This window comes from Triplophysa dalaica, chromosome 18, assembly GCF_015846415.1.
Source record: "Triplophysa dalaica isolate WHDGS20190420 chromosome 18, ASM1584641v1, whole genome shotgun sequence".
Taxonomy (NCBI): domain Eukaryota; kingdom Metazoa; phylum Chordata; class Actinopteri; order Cypriniformes; family Nemacheilidae; genus Triplophysa; species Triplophysa dalaica.
Window position 1 is genome coordinate 2,315,347 of NC_079559.1, and position 22,154 is coordinate 2,337,500.

The window sequence follows — 22,154 nt, forward strand, 5'->3', positions numbered from 1 at the left end:
CAGTATATCTGGACAAAACTCATTTCAGGATCCCTGCCATCACAGAGAACTTCGTATTAAACATATTCAGACAATTTTGGACCGCTTTTCTGGCTTATTGTTGAAAGCACTTATCTTCAGAGATTTCAATTTTGTACCCAAGCAGTTCGACTGATCTTCTGCCGAAGAAGAAGTCACTATAATTAACTTCATAATGCTGATGTCAGTGTTTATTGTGCATTTGACATGACTATTTGTTCTTTAGGTCAAATCCACCACATTTACAATTCAATTTACATGACAAAATCAATAAATAAAGTAATTAATGAGCAATATCTGTTGTTTTTAAAGACATATTTTAATTGTATTACTACAAGATATACATTTCAGATACAAACTCGTATTCCTTCCTGTAAGAAGAAATGAATTATTAAATAACAGAATTTATCTACAGAAATCTCAAATTAAGAGTTATCTTCTCACCGGCTCTTCTGATTTTGGCAGTAACAGAGCGCCATCAAGTGTTTAACATGAGGCATTGCATTCAATTCATGTTTTATTTTGATCTTGAAGTGACAGACTTCTGTTTTTACAAAAAGTAATTCATGATCTTCCTCGTATTTATTTTAGTATTCAACTAGGCTATATGTGGACATAATATCCTGGAGTTTAGTTTAGGTTTGGTATAAATGCAATCTAAATGTCCTCCTGACCTGTCAACACAATAATTAATCATCAATGAAACCATTAGGATTATTCGATTTAATCAAGCATCAATATAAAATATATAAAAAACAAATGTAATCGGCTGGTGTGTCCTTGACATTCATTCTAACGAATTATTTTCTCTCGTTACTTGACCTCAGCTATACTGTATGTACCTATAACTCCCTTATTAAAAAAAAACATTTATTTAAAGTCAAAGATGAAAGATTAGTTATGAATGTAGCTTTCTCACTGCTGTAAACATGTTTCAAATGTAGTAAATAAATATAAATGTGTACATTGCCACGAAGGTAAATGACTCCCCAAAAAATAATAATGTTTTAAAAGACAAAAAGGGAACGTCTAAAGAAAAGGGGGCGTGGTATCACGGCCGTCGTATGCACGTGCTGCCCTCCGGGTCCGATGCGCGAAAGGGGCGGTGTTTCCTGATATGAGGGGATGTGTTCGTACCTTTTCATTTTAATCTTTTCGAGGAAACGGATTAAGTCAATCTTGTTTGCTGTAACACAGCATTTTATTTAACTCTTACACTTGTGTGTAAAGAGAAAACAAATGAGCCAAAGAATAGGTACGACCAACCACACCGACTTCACCTTAGATTTTTTTATTGTGTATGCTAATATATTATTAATGTTTTTGTTTATTTTCATCAATGTGTATTCATATTTATAAATGGTATTTTTCTTCAAAACACAGTTCATCTTTGTGTCCAGCAGAGGGAGTCGGTGTTGTTATTCATTGGAGGTTTCGTCCCATGTCATGCAGAGTCTTAAAAATATATATAGGCTATTATAAAATATAATTAACTATAAAGTATTATTTTATTTGTATACACTTTATAATAAATACAAGTATTACAAAATTAAAACTATGGAAATTCAATTTCGATCATTTTTTGTTAATATGAATGTTTCTTTAAAACTTGAAAGTAATTCCTTCACGAAACCACAGCTCTATTATATTCTGGTTTTAAACACAATGTGTTGTGTACTTCTGGCTGCTTTTTTAAAACTGCTGATATATTTAAAAAATATGTGCTTGAGACAGATATTTTGCTCCTTTGAAAAAAACTGTTGTCTTTGACCCATGAAAAAAGCATTTATTAATAGTTCATATTTGACTACTTTCTGAAAAAATTGTGAGAAACAACAAAAGTGAATATGTTGTGACAGAAAGTTCATCTGTATCAAACATACACAGCAAATCAAATACTGAAGCTGATCTGTATGAATGTAAGGACATGCACATTTTCTAGATGAAGATCTTGTGTCCTCATCCCCTCCTTCGTCCTGCCATTAAACTGAATTGATCAGCGGCGCAGAGCATATCCAGTCTGTAAGTGTTGGCATGACCGAGACCGAGTGCTTTTGGCCAGAACAGCTTCTTCCTGCTAAAACATCTCCGTTGGAGTCAAAGGCTCAGCACTCCGGCCTTCAATCTTGTCAAGGAAATGCAGCGTTTCTGGGTCTGGAACCGCTGATGGGGTCGAAACACCGCTGGGGATGTCACCGCTTTGTCTCATTTCTCCCAAATTATGGCAACCATCTGCTTTAGAAATTACAAAGAGACAGATTAGGATTTTGTATTCCATCCATTTATAGCATGATATTCCTTCTGCAAAATGCTCACGTTCCTCTAGTGTAACTGGATTTTTAAATGTAATCTAATGTCAACAAATCAGATTTAGAAAATCATGGCATGCTATAACATATTAAATTATTCTTTGTCCACGTCCAGGTCATATTAATTGATAAGCTCATTGTTAATTCATGCATTGGTTAAATTTTTGTTAAATGCATTAGCTAACATGATCGAACGATGAGCAAGATAGTTTTTCAATCTGTGCTCATATTAGTTCATTGTGCATCGACTAATGTTAAGAGTTGCAACTTGATTTTAAATAATGCTAAAATGCACATTACCTAGGAAAGATACTAAAGAAGTAGAATAGTTTTACCACACTACAAATAATTCCTTCAAGGGCTGCATTTTATCGATTTCGTATAAGGGATGCAAGAATTTGGCAGGATGAAGTAAATGAACTCGATGAACTTTAGTATCATCATCTGTGCCAGTCCACTCCCAAACTACGCTATAGGCTACATCAGAGGAGCTGACCACTGCAGCACGCTCGAGCTCAAATATAGAATGCAATTCATCACCGTCCTTCACCGTTGCTTTAAGATGCATCTTTAGTCTGTCTGTGATCTGGATGTGGGCGCTGTTTTGGGGTGTGGTCTGGGTGCAATGCAGTCCTGGACCAACCCACGTCACAAGTGGGACCACCTCTCCCCATCCGTAACTGCATTTGCTTTTATCTTACTGGGATGAGAGAGAGAGAGAGAGAGAGGGAGAGAGAGCGAGAGAGCACATGGGAATAGTAAAGCATTCACACTGCACTGCAGATTCTGGGTGTTGCCTTTTAGGTCGTGGAAAGAGGGTAAAGGTGACAACAGTGGCATTATGCCAGCCACAATGCAGCATCTATTGCACCAAATGCATGGTTAGGAATCTACAAGGTTTTCTGTTTAAATAAAGACAGAAACCGAATAATACGTCCGAGATCCGGTACAGGTGTATGTGTCCTCATACACTAGTATTTTATAGATTCGAGCACATGTAGAGGTTGTTAATCATTATGGCTCAACACCCTGAGACGCTGATCTTATGGGTGTGCATTTGGCCGCCACATGCAGGTTTGTAAGATTTATGTCCACTGCAGTAATGAAGTTACACTTGCTCTGTTCTTTGACAGAAACATTAGGCCAAAGTCCAATAAGATGTCTGCGGCAGAGCATGATGGTACAGTCTTACTTCAGACGCGATCACTCGATGAGACGTGTCAGGGCCAGTTCTGCAAATCTTTGCATTCCCAGCAGGGTAGCTGCAGAGATGAAGAACAAGATTTGTGGATATTAATATCACTGGATATCAGCACATGCAGTGCAAGAATGTTATTAGTGCTTTTGCATGCAGGCAAAGTTTTTAGAGGCGACTGGGGAAATTAAAATATTTGACAATAAAAATTTGAAACCGTATAGTGTGTGCCTCAATGTGATGTGCCTTGAAACCAGTAGAGGACGCTCTGCGTGTGCACGGGACAGACAGTGAGCTCCAGAAGACTGACATGTGGGATGTGTTCAGAATAGCATCAGCACAATACTACCAAATACAAGTCATAAAATATGCCTAATACTAGTGAAAAGTAAATATACTAAAGTGTATTTGAAATACATGTATTTGTTACACTACAAATTAGTTTACACATTTATGTTCTTTAAAAAAATACCCTGCAATTGTGTAGAAGTAGTGCTGAGGTACAAGAAAAAATATATAGTGTAATTGACGTATTTGATTGTTCTTAAGTGCAACTTAAAATATCTTGCATCTTAAGAATGATCTAATAAAAAATCATACAATCCTTTTAAAAATGTGACATTTAAACACATTTTAAGCGTAATATTAAGAAATATAGATTGTGTACATGTAGTACTATAAATAAAGTTGAATTACAATTTTTTAAGCGATATGTCAGCAAATATGTTTTTCCATTTATACTATACTTAGTATGAAGGAAAAGTACTTTAAATGCATTGTTTTTTTTACTAGGGAAGTATCCCACAATGCAAGGCCAATTAATTTTTTACACAAAATAAGTGAAGAAAAAGTTGAACTTTAATAAAATAAAAATGTTAAAACAGATTTAATCTGTGATATGAATGGAAAAAATATATAAATATAAATACACATACTGATACTACTAAGAAAAACAGTATATGCACTGTACCGGACAGACTTTGCATCCTGCATTAAACAACGGTTTTGCATTCCGATCAAGGCTAGAAAATTCGAACAGAGCAAAACGGTCAGATTGTCTATTGATTTTGTGTTGTGTTGGTGTTATATTATTGACAATGGCCTTCATTCGTTTGATTTAAATTTGCACAGGTAAATGTAGTAAGAGGCAAACCTGATCAATATTAATCAATCCGTTTCATGCTAGTTATAGGATGTGCTGTACTAACATCAATGACTATTAAGAGTCATTTATAAGATTTTAAATGCATGCATGACTTCTCCTTTATCATTACTGCTAATGGATGTTTTTCTGCGAGCAAAGTAAAAATGTATACGAAAGCCATCGCATCTTATTATTGTTGATATGTCCGTGTACATTCGTTTCTAGACTGACTGACATATGCAAACCCAGACTCCAGGCTGCAGGGAAGCAAACACGAAGTCGGCCTCCTCTGTAAAAGAGACATCAGATTCGCATCCGTGTGTTTGTGTGCTCTTCTGTCTGCATTCAGTCGAGCGCAGCTGTGTGCTGCAGAAGGGCGGAGCTTCTGATTTACACCCAGCAATGTGTGGAAGACTGAAAAGGAGAATATGAGTGTGCAGGAAAACCGGTGATGTCAGCCAGAGCTCGGACTCACAGCACCAGAGAGATGCTGACAGAGAGAGAGAGATGCTGACAGCTCCAGTAAGATTCTGTTCACTTCTGAAACAGAAGAGGAATACTAACACCACTACTTTAGATTCCAGGCTGGCAACCCAGCGGGCACCTCGATGTCAATTTGACGTCAAATTTCAGACAAGATTTGATCAAGATGGTGCACCACATCATTTCAAATTCAAATCATACATTAAATTCTTCAAGGTTTTTAATGAGGTGAAAATATGAGGTTTATCCCATACTGAAATTGGTTAATGTAAGTATAGCCCAATATGTTTGACATTGAAATGACGTCAAATCAACGTTGCATTATAGGCATTCATTTGATGTTGTATTGACATCATATTGACATCAATGTAAATCCAGTTGAAATAGCATTTTTCTTCTAACTGGCCCCTCAAAATGCATCTATTTGTCACATCTTTTGAAGCAGTTCTTGGATTTGTACATGAAAGTGGACTGCTGTAACTTCTGTGGTAAAAAACACTTTTTTTAAAAGTATGTAAATACTCATGCTGAAATAAAAGGAAACAGTGATTGTTAAATTTTACAAGAAAATATACTGATTTGCCAATAATACATTCAGATGTAATTACAATTTAAAATATTAAAAACAAAAGCAGCATTTTTGCTGTAACCCCACATAAAGTATTATGTATCCTTATTTTTGTTATTTATAGTGATATTATATTACTGTAAAATTAGAAAAACATTGCTGTAATTGAAAATACTCATAAAATTGTAATACCTTATAATGTATGTACCATTTTTACAGTATTACAACTTCATGTTCATTTTAGTCAAAAAACTGTTATAAATTTTTTATAAATTTTTATTTTTCCTTAATTTTTATTAATAATCATTAATTAATCATTAATTTTATTATGAAAAATGTTGGGCCTACAATGCCCATTCATTCTCTGTAGTTTTAATGCCCATTTATTATCTGTCTTATGTATTTCTTAATACCACCTGTAGACGGCGCCATGGCCTATTTCACATTTCCGGGTTTCTCAGCAGCTGAAGTTAGTGAATGGACTACAACAATTAATTTATTTTTTGTGTGAAATTTGATGCAAATGTAGTATAACATATTATTTTATACATACACGTAAAAATATAAAATTTATAAAAATATTTGGAGGATTTACTACGTTGACCGTTGAAACGTACGTCATCACGTCTTGCGTAGAGGCCAGTGTTTGCTATGCGGTCGAAGCATTGGACAAGGTTGTCGCTTTTTATCAGGTGAGTAATAAACATCTCATGAAATAAAAAATACGATATATATTGGGTAACTTTGAAAACCTAGAAGATTGTGTTTTGATGAAATATATGACTTGGCGATATATTAGAATCTGGTGAGTTGAAATATCCCGCCAGAAGTACCGTGAAGATTTCTGAGGTAATGTTAATGTGCGATCCATTAAGCGTGTAACGTTGAGTTAACGATTTAGAAATGTCAGTGAGTAATGTTAGTTTTGCAATTAATATTCGGATAAAATAAAAATGCCCTCATTTGAATCTCTTTACCGATGCTATGCGACAAAGCGAAACATACCCATAATTATAATTCATAATTTGATACACACTGATGAAGTGTTCTAAAATGTCCTGGTAGAAGGTCCACTGTGTCAAGCAGGACCAGCCCACACTACTAAAGGTACCAAAAGCTGGTTCAATGACCATTTGTGTTACTGTGCTCAAAGGAAAACTTCTCAGCTGTTCTGGTCACTTAGTTGTATTGTTCAACAATCTTAACAATCATTGAATACTGATATGGTTGTCTTTTTTTTCAGAATTCTTACAAACAAATTGATGTCAACAATGAATATGGATGGCTCAGGAATGAAGAAGGCCTTTGGAAAACACGGCTATGTCGTGTTATAATAGGTACTACATTACTTTTCTTGTATGATTAGAGGATGTAGTGTCTATCAACATATGCTACATTTTAAGTAAATTAAACATGTAATGCTTAAATTACAATCTTATCTTAGTAAACTGACACATTTAAAACATTTAACAACTCTTAAATATTTGCAAGTAGTGCACATTTCTAAATTTAACAGATACTTATTTAAACCTGGGAACATCTTAGTGTTAATAAACATTTAAGAGCAGCAACTTGCATTAACTTCTATGTACAAGTGATGGTTGCCGAAAAATGTTAGGTATATTTTAATGTCTTAAAAGGTGTGCTAATTGTGGTTTCATCTTCATTTAGGTGCACTACAGCAGTCCAAACCTTCATTATCAGAGGCTGAAATAAAAAAATACAGCTAAAAAATCTCCGGTCTGCTCCCGATAGATGTGGGGGTATGGGACGACAAAAGGGGAAATCGGCGATTGATGTGTGTTCAGATTCTGAATAAGTAGGCCTTAAGCCAATTGTTTATCAAAATTATTTTTGTTCATTTGGGATATGATCTGGGAAAACCCATCACATGGTGAAATAAAAAATACTGGTTTTAGGATCATATGAAAGCTATTAAGCCCTTTCCAAAACTGTTTTTATTTAATTTACAAATTGTTTTTATGGAGTGGGTGGTCTAGTGGGTTAAACCACTGAACTGGTAAATCAAAAGGTTGCTGGTTCTATCCTAGTAGCCACCACCAGTGTGTCCTTGAGCAAGACACTTTACTCCCCGTTGCTCCAGGGGGATTGTCCCTGTAATAAGTGCACTGTAAGTCGCTTTGGATAAAAGCGTCTGCTAAATAACTACACTTAAATGTAAATGTTTTTAACAAATGGAAAGGGCTTGAGAGCTTTCATATGATATCAAAACCTGTAATATGTACAATTTTGTCATGTGATGGCTTTTTCCTGATCACTTAATATTTATATATCAATTTAAATGTTAATATTTAATTAAAAAGTAATTCAAGGAGGATTTTATATTTATTAGTGGTTTAAGAACATTTTAAATTTCTGGAATTGTAGCTGATTGTATTTAATAAAACATGTCTTACATTAAGTACTGTTGTTTCATTATTTATTGGTCTAGAATAGGACATCAATTTGTTAAAAAATGTAAAAGAAATTGCTAATCAAATTAACGTCAAAACTTGATGTCAATTTGATGTCAAATTTTGACATCGATTTGATTTGCATTTTTGACCAATTCTTTGATGCCGATGTTTGACGTCAATTTGATGTCTATTTAACATCAATTGCCCACTGGGAAAGTATGTTCACATCAGACTAAAGGGATTAAAACATCAATGGAAGCCTTTGTTTATTGTCAATAAAAGCAATTGAGCATTTCTCTGATGACTGACAGCACAGGTTTGATCAATTAGAAGTAAATTCCTACATTAAATGCAGGATTACAGATAAAACACCACAGATTTAAATGAATTAGTGCATATCTATCCACCAGAGACCTGTAACATCTGTTTGTGTTTACGGTTGGAGTGTAATTGTAAAGTAAAGCATCTAATGCTCTTTTTACTGCTATCTGTTTCCTTCTCTTACGTTCAGATTATTGGTCCAGTAATAGAGCTGTGTTGTGCTCCTCTGGCTTTACGGGGCGGTGCGGTCTCTCTGGACCTGACTCAGCATCTCTTTACTTCGCCGTTGGCTCATGGCCGAGGTCGAAAAATCCACCAGCGCACTATCTAAGCATCCAAAAGCATGACTGCGCAATTTTAAAGCCGGCAAAAAAGCAACTTTGTTTAGCCTTTACAATTACACTCCAACCGTATAGTGTTCCACTGCGGCAGGCGAGAAAAATCAACAAGGACATTTGAGATGACTGAATAATGCTGATGCATGGGAGGTGGCCAAAGCTTTAAAAATAAACGGCAGATATCTGAAGCATAACATGTAATGTGAACTCATCCCCTTCACATATTTCCATCACTAAAGTGAATCTCTGAATTTGAGCATCGCTCGCATCAGCAAAAGTCTGGATTCTTTTTTTTATTGATTTTCTGTATTTTCTATTGATTTATTCCATTCTGAATGCTTCTCTGAAAAGCTTGTTTTAACCTCTGACATGCTCAGATTTCCCATCATGCTACTGTGCAGTCAATACATATCTGCTGATCTTAATGTGCCGTTGTCACCATTCAGAGTCTTGCACTCGATCTAACTTCTTCTAAAATACACTGACACTGCAATTGTTTTGTATTATTTTGTTTCCTTGAAGGGATAGTTCACCCAAAATGAAAATTATCTCATAATTTACTCACCGTCATGTCATTCCTGTATGTTTTGCACAAATATTTTGACCCCATTGACTTTCATTCTCTGAACACAAAACCACAGAGATATTTCTCAAATTAAGATTTTTTGAGTTTCACATAGCAAGTGATTTTAAACCCACATAATGTAAAAGAAATGACAGAATTTGATTTTGGGGTGAACTATCTCTTTAATGTCCTTTAAGATGAAACATTTAGTTTGAATCTGTTGATGTCATGTTGTAAATTAAAACTGTCCATATGATGTTCCAAATGAATGAGAAAACATGTTTTAACTTTGATACTTTACTGCATTATTGAACTTCCCTGACAACAGAGGCCAAATCAATGCATCAACTGCAGCTGACAGCAGATTGGCCTGTTTCTCTTGGCATTGACATGAATACAAGAGCAGTGACTTCCAGTTCCATACGGAATACAGTTGAAAGAAAAAGTATGTGAACCCTTTGGGCTTACTTGGATTTCTTCATAAATTGGTCATAAAATGTGTTCTGATCTTCATCTAAGTCACAACAATAGAGAAACACAGTCTGCTTAAACTAATACCGCACAAACATTATACGTTTTCGTGTTTTTATTGAACACAACATGTAAACATTCATAGTGCAGGGTGGAAAAAGTATGTGAACCTTTGGGTTTAATAACTGGTTGACCCTCCTTTGGCAGCAATAACCTCAACCAAACGTTTCCTATAGTTGCAGATCAGACCTGCACAACGGTCAGGAGAAATTTTGGACCATTCCTCTTTACAAAAGTGTTTCAGTTCAGCAATATTCTTGGGATGTCTGGTGTGAATCGCTCTCTTGAGGTCATGCCACAGCATCTCAATCGGGTTGAGGTCAGGACTCTGACTGGGCCACTCCAGAAGGCGTATTTTCTTCTGTTGAAGCCATTCTGTTGTTGATTTACTTCTATGCTTTTGGTCGTTGTCCTGTTGCATCGCCCATCCTCTGTTAAGCTTCAGTTGGCGGACAGATGGTCTTAAGTTTTCCTGCAAAATGTCTTGATAAACTTTGGAATTCATTTTTCCATCGATGACAGTAATCCGTCCAGGGCCTGAGGCAGCAAATCAGCCCCAAACCATGATGCCCCCTCCACCATATTTCACAGTTGTGATGAGGTTTTGATGTTGGTGTGCTGTGCCTTTTGTTCTCCACACATACCGTTGTGTGTTCTTTCCAAACAACTCAATTTTGGTTTCATCTGTCCACAGAATGTTTTGCCAGTAGTGCTGTGGAACATCCAGGTGCTCTTCTGCAAACTTCAAACGTGCTGCAATGTTTTTTTTTGGACAGCAGTGGCTTCCTCCGTGGTGTCCTCCCATGAAGTCCATTCTTGTTTAATGTTTTCCTTATTGTAGATTTGTCAACAAAAATGTTAGCATGTGCCAGAGATTTCTGTAAGTGTTTAGCTGACACTCTAGGATTCTTCTTCACCTCATTGAGCATTCTGTGCTGTGCTCTTGCAGTCATCTTTACAGGACGACCACGCCTAGGGAGTGTAGCAACAGTGCTGAACTTTCTCCATTTGTAGACAATTTGTCTTACCGTGGACACATGGACATCAAGGATTTTAGATATACTTTTGTAGCCCTTTCCAGCTTTATGTAAGTCAACAATTCTTGATCGTAGGTCTTCTGAGAGCTCTTTTGTGCGAAGCATGGTTCACATCAGACAACGCTTCTTCAGAACAGCAAACTCAAAACTGGTGTGTGTTTTTTATTGGACAGGCCAGCTTTAATCAACACATCCAATCTCATCACATTGATTGGACCCCAGGTTGGCTGACTCCTGGCTCCAATTAGCTCTTGGAGAAGTCATTAGCCTAGGGTTTCACATACTTTTTCCACCCTGCACTATGAATGTTTACATGTTGTGTTCAATAAAAACATGGAAACGTATAATGTTTGTGCGGTATTAGTTTAAGCAGACTGTGTTTCTCTATTGTTGTGACTTAGATGAAGATCAGAACACATTTTATGACCAATTTATGAAGAAATCCAAGTAAGCCCAAAGGGTTCACATACTTTTTCTTTCAACTGTACAAAACTTTATTTACTTTAAGATGTAATGTTTCAAGAAAAAGAAAGACACATTACAACAAGACATCTGTCAACCATTTCATCAGGACTGCATTTTTTAATTAGAGATCATCATAAACTTTTAAAGATGGGGTAACACATACAGTTTCTGCCAATCTCATATTAATATTGAGTACCTATTAGACATCTGCCCGGTTAACCGAAAATATGTATCACGTGATTTATGCACAATTTGTGACTGAAGTACGGTAAAATGCTGCTGCATCCGAGAGCCAGATGGCGCTCTCGTGCAGAAACTCCAAATACGCACTGCAGAAGAAGACCATAACACATGTAGTTCTAGGAAATGCCTAAGGACATTTATCACTGTTCCTCAAGCCTCCTCATGTATTTCATGATAATAAAGTATATTTATAATGATCATGTTTGACGGGTGTTGCTTTTTTAAATGCACATTATGAGCGATTCAAACTCACACTGTTTTTAGATCGAGCAGCTTTTCCTTCTGATCCCAGAGCCGTGCTTCACCGACAAGCTACGTATCAATAAAATTATGGAAACCTTGGATTATCGCAGCCAGCTCGGTTTCGGCAGGATTTAGTGGTAACCGCGGTTAACCGGGCATATGTCTATACAGTAGTATTGCATATATCGTACCTTCGAAGACTTTTTTGATTAAATATATGAAAGAGAGATACAGCTGTATGATCATTTCCAGAAAAGACGAGCTGCTGGAGACGGGCAGGGGACACGGAACTACAGCACGGGCACACAACACATCATCGCATTAATCCCTTCGTGTTTTTTACATTATGCACGTACACACCGATTGCCAAAAAAACACACAAGTCTTAGTTTGACACTGCGTGCGGTTCATGACCGGCATGTTTTTGCACTGGGACTGTGCCCTCTATCAGTTTCAACGACACACAACTTCTCTCACTATCGCAAGAGGAACGAGCTGCAGCTGCAGGCCCACAGCGCAGCCAATCTTGATAAACAGGTTTTCCCATCGCTCGCCAGTTGGCGCGTAGGTGGGCTATTTCTTTTGCATTACCGTGCACTTGCTTTTACGGGACAATTGCCCAATATAAGGAATAGGACCCCTTACAAAACAGGGATTCAGACTCAAGAACTTTCCGAAACAAGATGGAGTGCTAGGGGCTATTTATATCCTTTAGATTCAGTTATTAACATAATTTTTTTCTCAATACTGTGTCAATGGCATCCTTAAAATACTTCTACCAGTTCACACCAGTGTGACATGCTACTCATGTACTGTATGTGAATGTACAGAGAAAAAAAACATATCATAATACATGCAATTTCTATGTTAAGCTGCATATTATTCGAAAAACCTTAATCTTTTTACCTTATTTAATTAGATTTAAATTTAATTCAATCAAATACACATTCATAAAATATTAACTTTTAAATGTTTGTTGGATCTTGTAAACATTTTTACTTTCCCATAGACATTTTAATGAACTGCTCTGCGTGTGCAATAAACTTGACTTTGCTGAAGGTGTGGTTTCTTCTAAAGATCCTTTTAACACACCACATATCAAGTACTCATGGCATAACACACATTACACAGAATGTATATCATACATATTTTAGTGGCATGGGAAGAACAACTGTAATGAACAGAGTGAAGCAACAAAAAGCATAAGCAAATAATAAAAATGCAATAAAAGTTCTGTTTTAGGGCATGAAGGAAACATTGTAAGCCTTCTATGCACTTTTAAAGGGCCCCTGTGGTGTATTGAGGTGAATTGCTGAAGTTCTTCATCTACATCGATTTTAAAAAGGGAGGGGGTGCTCGTGCCTCGTTGACAAAGTATAGCCCAGCGTATAAATACACCCGGACCTGAAGAAGTAAAGCCCTCACTACACCACCAACTCACCAACACCGCTCACCGTGGATATCATAATGTCTTCCCGCAGAAGGACTCTTGAGACGCGGACCACCCGTCCTACGTCGACCCCCATGCGCTCGCACTCCTGGGCTATCAGTAGTCCTGGTTCCTCGCTGCACTTTAAAAAAACCTCTTCTGTGCCTGTATCCAGGTCTTACACCGCTGCGCTCGCGTCTCCGGATGGGTTCGAGCTGAGCGCGGCACTGAACGGAGACCCCACGCGCTCTAACGAAAAAGAGCAACTCCAGGGGCTCAACGACCGCTTCGCCAGTTACATCGACAAAGTGCGTTTCCTAGAGGAGCAAAACAATCAGCTGGAAGCTGAAATCCAAGCGCTCAAGCAGCAGAAGTTGACGCAGTCCCTGCACAGCGACGCGTACGACCGAGAGCTTGGAGACCTGCGCTGCGCCCTGGAGCAACTTCACAAGGAGAAGGTGCGCGTCCTGCTCGACACGGAGCACATCGACGAGGATCTCCACCGTCTCCGAGAGCGATACGAGGATGAAGCACGACTCAGGGAGAACGTGGAGGCTGCGATCCGGGACTCGAAGAAGGACAAGGACGATTCGATTCTGATGAAGTTGGAATTGGAGAGAAAAGTCAAGGCCCTTGTGGATGAAATCGACTTCTTGCGGCAGAACCACGAGGAGGAGATTAACGAGCTTCTGGCTCAGCTTCAAGCAGCACAGGTGCCGGTGGTGGAGACGAGGGACCTGCAGAAGACCGACATCACCTCTGCGCTCCGGGAGATCCGGGCGCAGCTGGACGGGCTGTCTTCCCAGAACCTCCAGCAGGCTGAAGAGGTGTTTAAGTGCCGCTACTCGATGCTGACGAGTGCTGCTGATCAGAACAAGGGTGCTATAAAGTCTATTCGGGATGAGATTGCCGATTACCGCCGTCAGATCCAAGGCAAGAACATTGAGCTGGAGTCGCTTCGGGGTACCAAAGAGTCACTGGAGAGGCAACTGCACGATATTGAGGACAGCCACAACACTGACGTTGACAGTTACCAGGTTTGTTTATGAAGTTACTTTCACTCGGAAATGTACACAATAGGACAACATTAAATACTTGCGATGTTTATTTTATTGCGTTACAGTACGTGTTTTTTTTCTGACACACCCCGAGTGTGACACAAACACGTTTAAATCCTTTTGTTGTTTATTTGTTGTTATACTGTATGTATATTTTAAGGGCGCAATGAACACCCCCTGACGTTCAAATGCGCCGAAGATGTCCCAAAATACTGCGTTTAGAAACAGCCGTTTTTTCACAGGTGGTTTGCGCACTGCGTGCGTATTTTATGCGCCGTGGTACAGTCTGCAGATGTATTTTATAGGTGCCAGTACTGCAGAATCTCATGTTTGAGTTTATGTGACATTCTTTCATTTGGTATAAAATGTTTAGGAGGGTAAAGATCATTCTATGGCACTTGAATGGGTACTATGTAAACATTAATCCCCAGCATAAGAAGTTTTGACCAAGTAAATCTGTAATTGTTTTCTCCATATTTGGAGTCCAGTTAATCGATGTGGTATTTTGTTGTGCTTGCAGTCAAGAAGTAATGTATGGATTAATTATTTGTGAATTATTAATAATTATTTTTAACAGGAGATGATGCACCAACTGGAAAACGACTTGAAAGCAACAAAGTGGGAAATGGCTCGTCACCTCAGAGAATATCAAGATCTGCTTAATGTAAAAATGGCACTGGATGCTGAAATAGCAGCTTACAGGTACACACAACCTTTAAACTTTTCAATGCCCCAATTTGATTAATTTGCTCACTGGCACATCATTGAAAATCCTATTTTTTTCTCTCTCAAATGTAAGAAAACTGCTGGAGGGTGAGGAGACTCGCTTCCACACCATCTCTGGAAGTATCACAAGCCCTAGCTTTGCATACAGTCAGCCCAAAACATCAAAGGTCAAACATAAAATAGTGGAGGAGATCATCGAGGAGACCAAAGGAGAGATTGACATTGACGATGACCTGGCTGAGGTGGCCAAGGAACTGGGAGAAGAAGCTGATGAGGAAAAGGAGGAAGGAGAGGAGGAAGAGGCAGAGGAAGAAGAGGAGATTGTTGCCGCCAAACAGGCCAAAGTGAGCTCTGCTGCTCCAGAGGGTGAGGAAGGAGGAGACGAGGAAGAAACAGCAGAGGAAGAGGGTGAAGCAGAGGAAGAGGAAGGAGAGGAAGCAGAGGAAGAGGGGGAGGAGGAAGAAGTGGAACCCAAAGTGGAAGTGATTGACGAGACAGAACTGTGTGGTGACAAAACACCAACATCAGACAAAGAAGAAAAAGAAGGAAGTGACAAAGACGAAGGAGAAGAACAGAAAGAGGATGAAGAGGAGAAAGAGATAGAGGAAAGTAAAGAAAAGGCCAAAGATGAAGAGGAGAAGGAAGAAGCAGATGAGAAAGACGAAGAAAAGGACGATAAGAAGGAAGAGACCAAACCTAAAGGCGATGAAGAGAAAAGCGATTCTAAAGCAGAGGAAACCAAGTCAGATTCTGAAAAGGATGACGATAAACCTGACACCGAGGAAGAGAAGAAAATATCTTCACCTGTAAGCGAAGAGAAAGAAAAAGAAGAAAAAACACAGCCGAAGGAAAAAGAAGAGGTTGTTTCCAACGGTGACCAGACCAGCCCAGCGAAAGACGAACCCAGCCCTAAAGAAGAGGTCTTGACCGGAACGGTGGACACCACCACCAATGGTGATAAAGAAACAGCCAAACCAGACGTAGAGAAAGAAGAAAAGGCCGAAGAAAAGCCACAGGACAAAAAGAAAGTGGAGAAAGAAACTTCACCAGCAAAGAAAGAAATCAAAGGCAAAGACTGATGCCAACGTACCTCAACTGAAAGTTAGTTTTAAATCAATTCTGTTCCATGCAAAATGTGAAAAACCAATCCAAACACCATTTGATGCAGCTCGCAAAAATAATTGCATGCGTGTTGATCGACTTGCATGTGTGACCCGGAAGGAAATAGCCATGCTAAACTGAAACTATAGCGTGTTTGCAAGTGTATTATGCTGCTAATGACTTTATGTGAAATGATATGAGGTCTGTTTATGAAAGATTTTACAGTGATATGCATTCTAAAGCAGCTCGACAGTAATGGTGCTACCACAACGCTGACACTCACAACCGAAAGCTGCTTTTTGAAGTTCTTTCAAACTTTATGATGTCTTTCTAGTATACTTCATGCCTTAAGACATAATGTACTGAAACAAGAATTGTTCTGTTAAAACACAAGAACTGGTGATACTGTGAAAGATAAAGTTGCTGCTGGTTCGATCTGCAATATTATCATCCTGATCAATAAAACTTATTAAGAACTTACAAGTCAAAATTGTGTGTCTGCTTTAAATTCTACACTATCAGTACAGAGGGGAAGAATCCTGAAGTTGGAAAATGGATGTTTCAACCCATTGGGTTGGTCCATATTTTACCCAACCATTGATTTAAACAATCCAGTATTGACCAATCAACATCCAGGAATGGAAATATCCATGAAATAATTGGACCAACATTAAAAAATCTTTGTCAAATGCACAACTAGATTAAAAGACTGCAACATGACTTATCTCAAATGTTTTATCATTAATCAAAATTGTTAGCTCTCTATCAAAATAATGGGGAACATGTGCTCTGCTTTGCTTATTTGAGTTTGACCAGTTAAACTATATCAGGAACACTTCTAGAAAAACTGCAGAGCAACACTGCGACGGTTGCGTGGAGCACGCTGGTAATTCAGTATGATGGCAGTCGTTTAGCTGATTCACATGAATCACGACATGCAGTATACCATAAAATCAAACCTTCAACATTTCATTTATCAGTTATCAGCACAGTCCATAAGAAAGATAAATCACAAATGAGATCTATCTAATCTCAGTTATTTCTCTTAGACAGGAATGAGATTGAACGGAGAGCAAATGGAAACAATCCTATTTCTCATGAGAAAAAGAGTCGTAAATCTCACAAACGCCTCTGTCATTAGAGTTTCAGAAGAGACGTCAACAAACGTGTCAAACTGAGCTCAGATTTGTCATGTCTGCAATCAAAAGTCAATATTATTGACGATCTCCATATGACCTCAAACATTTCTCATCATATTGACCAAATCCAGATTATTTGACCTCTACAATCAACATTTATTTTACATTCATACTCTTCATGCATTTCAACAATTACACTCTCAGTTGCTGTTATTTCTCCAAAACATAAGTTTCAAATCTTCTGAGCTATGAGCAACCTGTGAGAAATATAATGTTCCTTTAGGGGATTATTTACGTCTATGTCACATGTATACAGCGTTTCTGCTCTATGCTGTGGTTGAAATGCTGAATAAGCAGAAAATGGTCACATGACTTCAGCTGGGCTCTGGGGTTTCTTGCATTCTATTGATTACAGCTGTCATGAATAAATAATTAATGCTCAGCCGTCTGCGGAGATTGATGTCTCTGTTCAACCAGATTCAATGAGTAGTACCTGATTGAGAACAGGGGCGATGCACACAACAGCACTCTACACAACATTCTGCCGCATGCATTGTACACGTGGAGTTTCTGTGACCAGCATTTGTGAAACACCCTTTAACCTTTTGTGGATTGTGGATGAAGCTTTCAAACAATAGGGCATATGAATGATCACTTATACTGTAAATGAAACACATCCACTTCCCATAATGCAATGCGTTCCTTTTGACATATCAAGTTTGAAAAATGGACTGATGTTTTGTTCTAACAAAACTCATCAACTGTGACCCTGGACTACAAAACCATGGGTCAATTTTTCGAAATTGAGATTTTTACATCATCTGAAAGCTGAATAATTAAGCGTTCTATTGATGTATGAGTTGTTAAGGAAATGACAATATATTGTGGGGATACATATGTTTATAACTCTGGAATCTGAGGGTGCAAAAAAATCTAAACATTGAGAAAATCACCTTTAAAGTTGTCAATCAGAGGGGCTGAAGGTTTTGATATATTTACGGTTGGAAATTTACAAAATATCTTCATGGATCATGATCTTTACCTAATATTCTAATGATTTTTGACATAAAAGAAAAATCTATAATTCTGACCCATACAATGTATTTTTGGCTTTTTCTAAAAATGTTCCCATGCTACTTAAGACCGGTTTTGTGATCCAGGGTCACAAATGGGACAAAAATACAAAGTAATCAACTTCTGAGATTTATTGTAGCATTCTAAATGAAACATTTATTGATGTGTAATGCGTTATGTTTATATAGGAAGCATACAGTGAACATTATTACACAGTATAAGCTTTGTATTAATATTCTATTCTGAACATACTTTAAAGGGACAGTTCACCCCAAAAAAAATATTCTGTCATTTATTCAGCCTCATGTCCTTTCATACCTGTTTAAATTACTTTGTTTTGATGAACACCGAGAAAGATATTTGGAAGTATGTTAGCAATTTTCAATTCTGTGACATCACTGCCATAGTAGGAAAAAATAAAATGACAGTCAAAGGTGCCCTAAACTGTTTGTTTACCTTAATTCTTTAAAATGTCTCACTTTTTGTTCAACAGAACAAAAAATTATACAATGTTTTCTTTCCTATTATGGTAGTGGATGATGTTACAGAAGTAAAAATTGATAACATTCTTACAAATATCTTTCCATTTGTTTAACAGAACAAAGAAATTTAAACAGGTTTGAACAACCTGAGGTTTTGTAAATGATGACAGAATGTTTGGGTGAACTGTCCCTTTAAGTAAACAGTAACACACAAGGAGTAAGCAGAAGGATAGAGAGGGTTGTCAGGTTTTTTATTAGTAGGCAATGAGGCTTTCTCAGAAGATCTGGTGTAAGGCATTTTCAATACTAAGCACACTTGTGTAATCAGAGGCAGTGCAGTGTCAAACTCAACACAATGCTTGAATAAAGCTCCTGTTTGCATGTTAAAAAAAACAACGATTAATCCAAACCAAGGAAAAATGCAATCAAGCGTACACGTAAGGAATATATTCATGCATACAGCACTCTGAGCTTTGGGAAACTCGTTAAAAGCATTTATTCTAAGGTAAGGTTTATTGTTTGTGTGCAGTGTGGTTTGCCATTAATGTATATGAAACAGAGCCGCAGGGTCACAGTAATATTGTTGAGATTTCTGCATGTATGAGGTTTGATCACCTCTAGCACCAGGGATTTAACATATGTATGTTCACTTCTCTTTCGGTTTGCTTTTCTCAGCTTCACCTCCGTCCTTCTCTTCTTTTCCATTGTCATCCTCCGTTTCCTTCCCGTCCCCTTCCTCGCCCTCTCCACCGTCCTTTTCCTCAGCATCTTCTTCCTCTTCTTGTTTTTCTTCGTCCTCGCCTTCTTCCTCTCCTCCCTCTTCACCTGTAAAGGTAAACGTAGGTACTCCGATTGGGCCGGGTGATTTGTTGACAAACATGTTTCAACATTCAATGCAGATTTCTATTTTAGTAACTTCTTTCAGATTTTTATTTAATCAGATTAAGCATAATTTAAATTCCAATCCGTAGTAAATGTAGATTTAAGCGTGTGATGGAAGAACAAATATATACCTCATTATTTTAATTTATACGCACCAAGGCACAGCTATAATAAACCCAATGGCATGTTATTTTTCAAGATTTTACGATACATAAAATATTTAAAAGATCCTTAAAGTGATTTAATAATCAAATCTAATGTTTTGACTAAATTATGATTTAGAGAAGTTAAATAAACTCACAGTTTCTCACTCACTCTACATCGTAAGCTTCAAAAAAGTCCTCACCCTCCTCTTTTCCCTCCTCTTCCTCTTTTTCTGCTTCTTCTTCCTCCTCTTCTTCCTCACCTTCCTTCTCTCCCTCCTCCTCTTCCTCGTCGCCCTCCTTCTCTTCCTCCTCTTCTTCAGGCATTGCTCCGGCTTCCTGTGCCTGTCTGGCTTCTATAATGTCATCTGTTATGGCGGAGTAGCTCATCAATCTGGTTCCCAGTAGATAGGGGGCGCCGGAGGACAGGCTGGCCTGCACGGAAAACACAGGGCGCCCAAAAGAAGGCGTAGCAGCTATAGAGGGAGAAAACACGCTGGAGAAGCCGCCGATACCTCCAACGTTGAAGCGTGTTTCTTCTCCTTCTAGAAGCTTCCTGTGGGGTTATATTGGCAAGAAGTTAAAACACTTTTCTATAAATATATAAACAAATATTTAGGAGAAGAAAGAACAAATATTGAAATTTAAGTAAATGTGAATTTAGCCCTGGTTGTATTAACGTTAAGTGTAAATGGGAATTTTGTGAATGCACAATAGCAAAAAATGTTGAACTTCACTGAAAACATGTTTGACAAGAATAAACCAGAAATTTATATTAATACCCAAAGGTCAGGATTGTCCATATTTAAATCCGACGATGGGTTAAACAACCCAGGTTTTATTATCATTCTTATTCATTTGGAAAAACCCTTACAAAAGCAGTTTTTAATTTAGGGTGTCTTTAAAGAAAATTCCCTCATAAAATTTGACATCTTTTTAGAAAAGAAGATATTTTAAAGAATGATGTTAACCAAACAACGGTGGTACCCATTGACTTGCAATGGGTTTGTGTCTACAATCCCAACATTCTTCAAAATATCTTTTTCCATGTTCTGCAGAAAAAAGAAAATCATACAGGTTTAAAATGAAAAGATTGCGAGTAATTGAATTTTTATTTATTTTTATTTATTTATTTAGCCACAAACGTGTCCTAAATGAATCATGTTACAGACCTGTAAGCCGCAATCTCAATGTCCAAGGCCATTTTTACATTGAGGAGATCCTGATACTCTTTGAGATATCGGGCCATTTCATTCTTCACGGTCCTGAGCTCGGTATCCAGGTCACTGATGGCATCCTGCCGGACAAAATGCATTTAAAGACAATGGATGTGCAATAATAGATCTGTGTGTAACTGTGTGAACATTCTAACCTGCATTTCTGCGATCTCTGCGCTCTGTTTATCCTCAACCTCCTGCAGTTGTTTCTCCAAAGCTTGATTGATACCTTGGCACGCTTCGATCTCCAGGTCCCGAGCTTTCAGCTGGCGCCGATACTCTCCCGCCTCGTCTTTGATCGTGCGGATGTTGTCCGAGTGCTTGGCCGTGTCATTCGCCATGGTGCTCACCTTCCCATGGAACCACTCCTCCGCCGCCTGGATGTTCTGCTGCGCCAGGCGTTCGTACTGCGAACGGATATCTTTGAGAGCCACAGTGAGGTCCGGTTTGGACACCTCCATCTCCACCGACATCTGGGCGCTGTACTGCACCTGGGCCTGCAGCTCGGCGATCTCGTTCTCATGGAGTCTCTTCAGGAAGGCCAGCTCGTCCAACAGAGTGTCGCCCCTTTTGTCCAGCTCGGAGCAGGCCAGCGACACATCATCCACCCCCTTCCTGGCATCCATGAGCTGGCCTTCCGCCGCTTCGCGGCCCAGAATTTCATCCTCGTAACGACTCTGTAGAGCCTTCAGGGCCTCCTCCAGACGGTCCCGTCTCTCCTGAGCGGCCTGGCGCTCCCTACGGGCCTCATCCACCGCTGCACGCAGGTCCCTGGCCTCCTGCTCGTAGAACCCCTTGAGATTAGAGGGCTCGCAGTGCCTCTGGCGCAGCAGGAGAAGCTCGGCCTCCAGCGCACGGTTCTGGAGCTCCAACCCGTGCACTCGATCGATGAAGCTGGCGAAGCGGTCGTTCAGGCCCTGAAGCTGAGCCCTCTCCTGGGTCCGCACCGTCTTGAACTCGGTGTTCAGCTGAGAAGACTGGCTCAGGTCCAGATCCGCCGAGGCAGCGGAAAGATGCATGGCCCCA

At 38.7% G+C, this 22,154-nt stretch overlaps 2 protein-coding genes and 1 long non-coding RNA gene across 3 annotated transcripts in view; 2 read left to right on the forward strand and 1 right to left on the reverse strand.

The window, feature by feature from the left end:
- Positions 1–2,965: 2,965 nt before the first annotated feature.
- The window catches only part of neflb (neurofilament light chain b), a 19,776-nt gene continuing 587 nt past the window's right edge, over positions 2,966–22,154 (reverse strand). The window contains exons 1-6 of the mRNA XM_056772397.1: positions 21,284–22,154; positions 21,084–21,208; positions 20,115–20,467; positions 19,568–19,711; positions 3,520–3,589; positions 2,966–3,027 (exon numbers count right to left, since the gene is read on the reverse strand). The exon at positions 21,284–22,154 is cut by the window's right edge and continues 587 nt beyond it. Of these exons, the coding sequence (XP_056628375.1) occupies positions 3,531–3,589; positions 19,568–19,711; positions 20,115–20,467; positions 21,084–21,208; positions 21,284–22,154 (1,552 nt within the window). The 3' untranslated portion in view covers positions 2,966–3,027; positions 3,520–3,530. The remainder of the gene's footprint in view (positions 3,028–3,519; positions 3,590–19,567; positions 19,712–20,114; positions 20,468–21,083; positions 21,209–21,283) is intronic.
- Positions 6,080–8,139, forward strand: LOC130439821 (uncharacterized). Its single transcript, XR_008909502.1, has 3 exons — positions 6,080–6,409; positions 6,961–7,054; positions 7,389–8,139. It is a non-coding gene; the product is annotated as an uncharacterized LOC130439821 (long non-coding RNA).
- Positions 13,123–16,619, forward strand: nefmb (neurofilament medium chain b). The gene is made up of 4 exons (XM_056772523.1): positions 13,123–13,136; positions 13,296–14,343; positions 14,942–15,066; positions 15,164–16,619. The coding sequence occupies exons 1-4, from the start codon at positions 13,123–13,125 to the stop codon at positions 16,167–16,169; spliced, it is 2,193 nt and encodes a 730-aa protein (XP_056628501.1). The 3' UTR covers positions 16,170–16,619.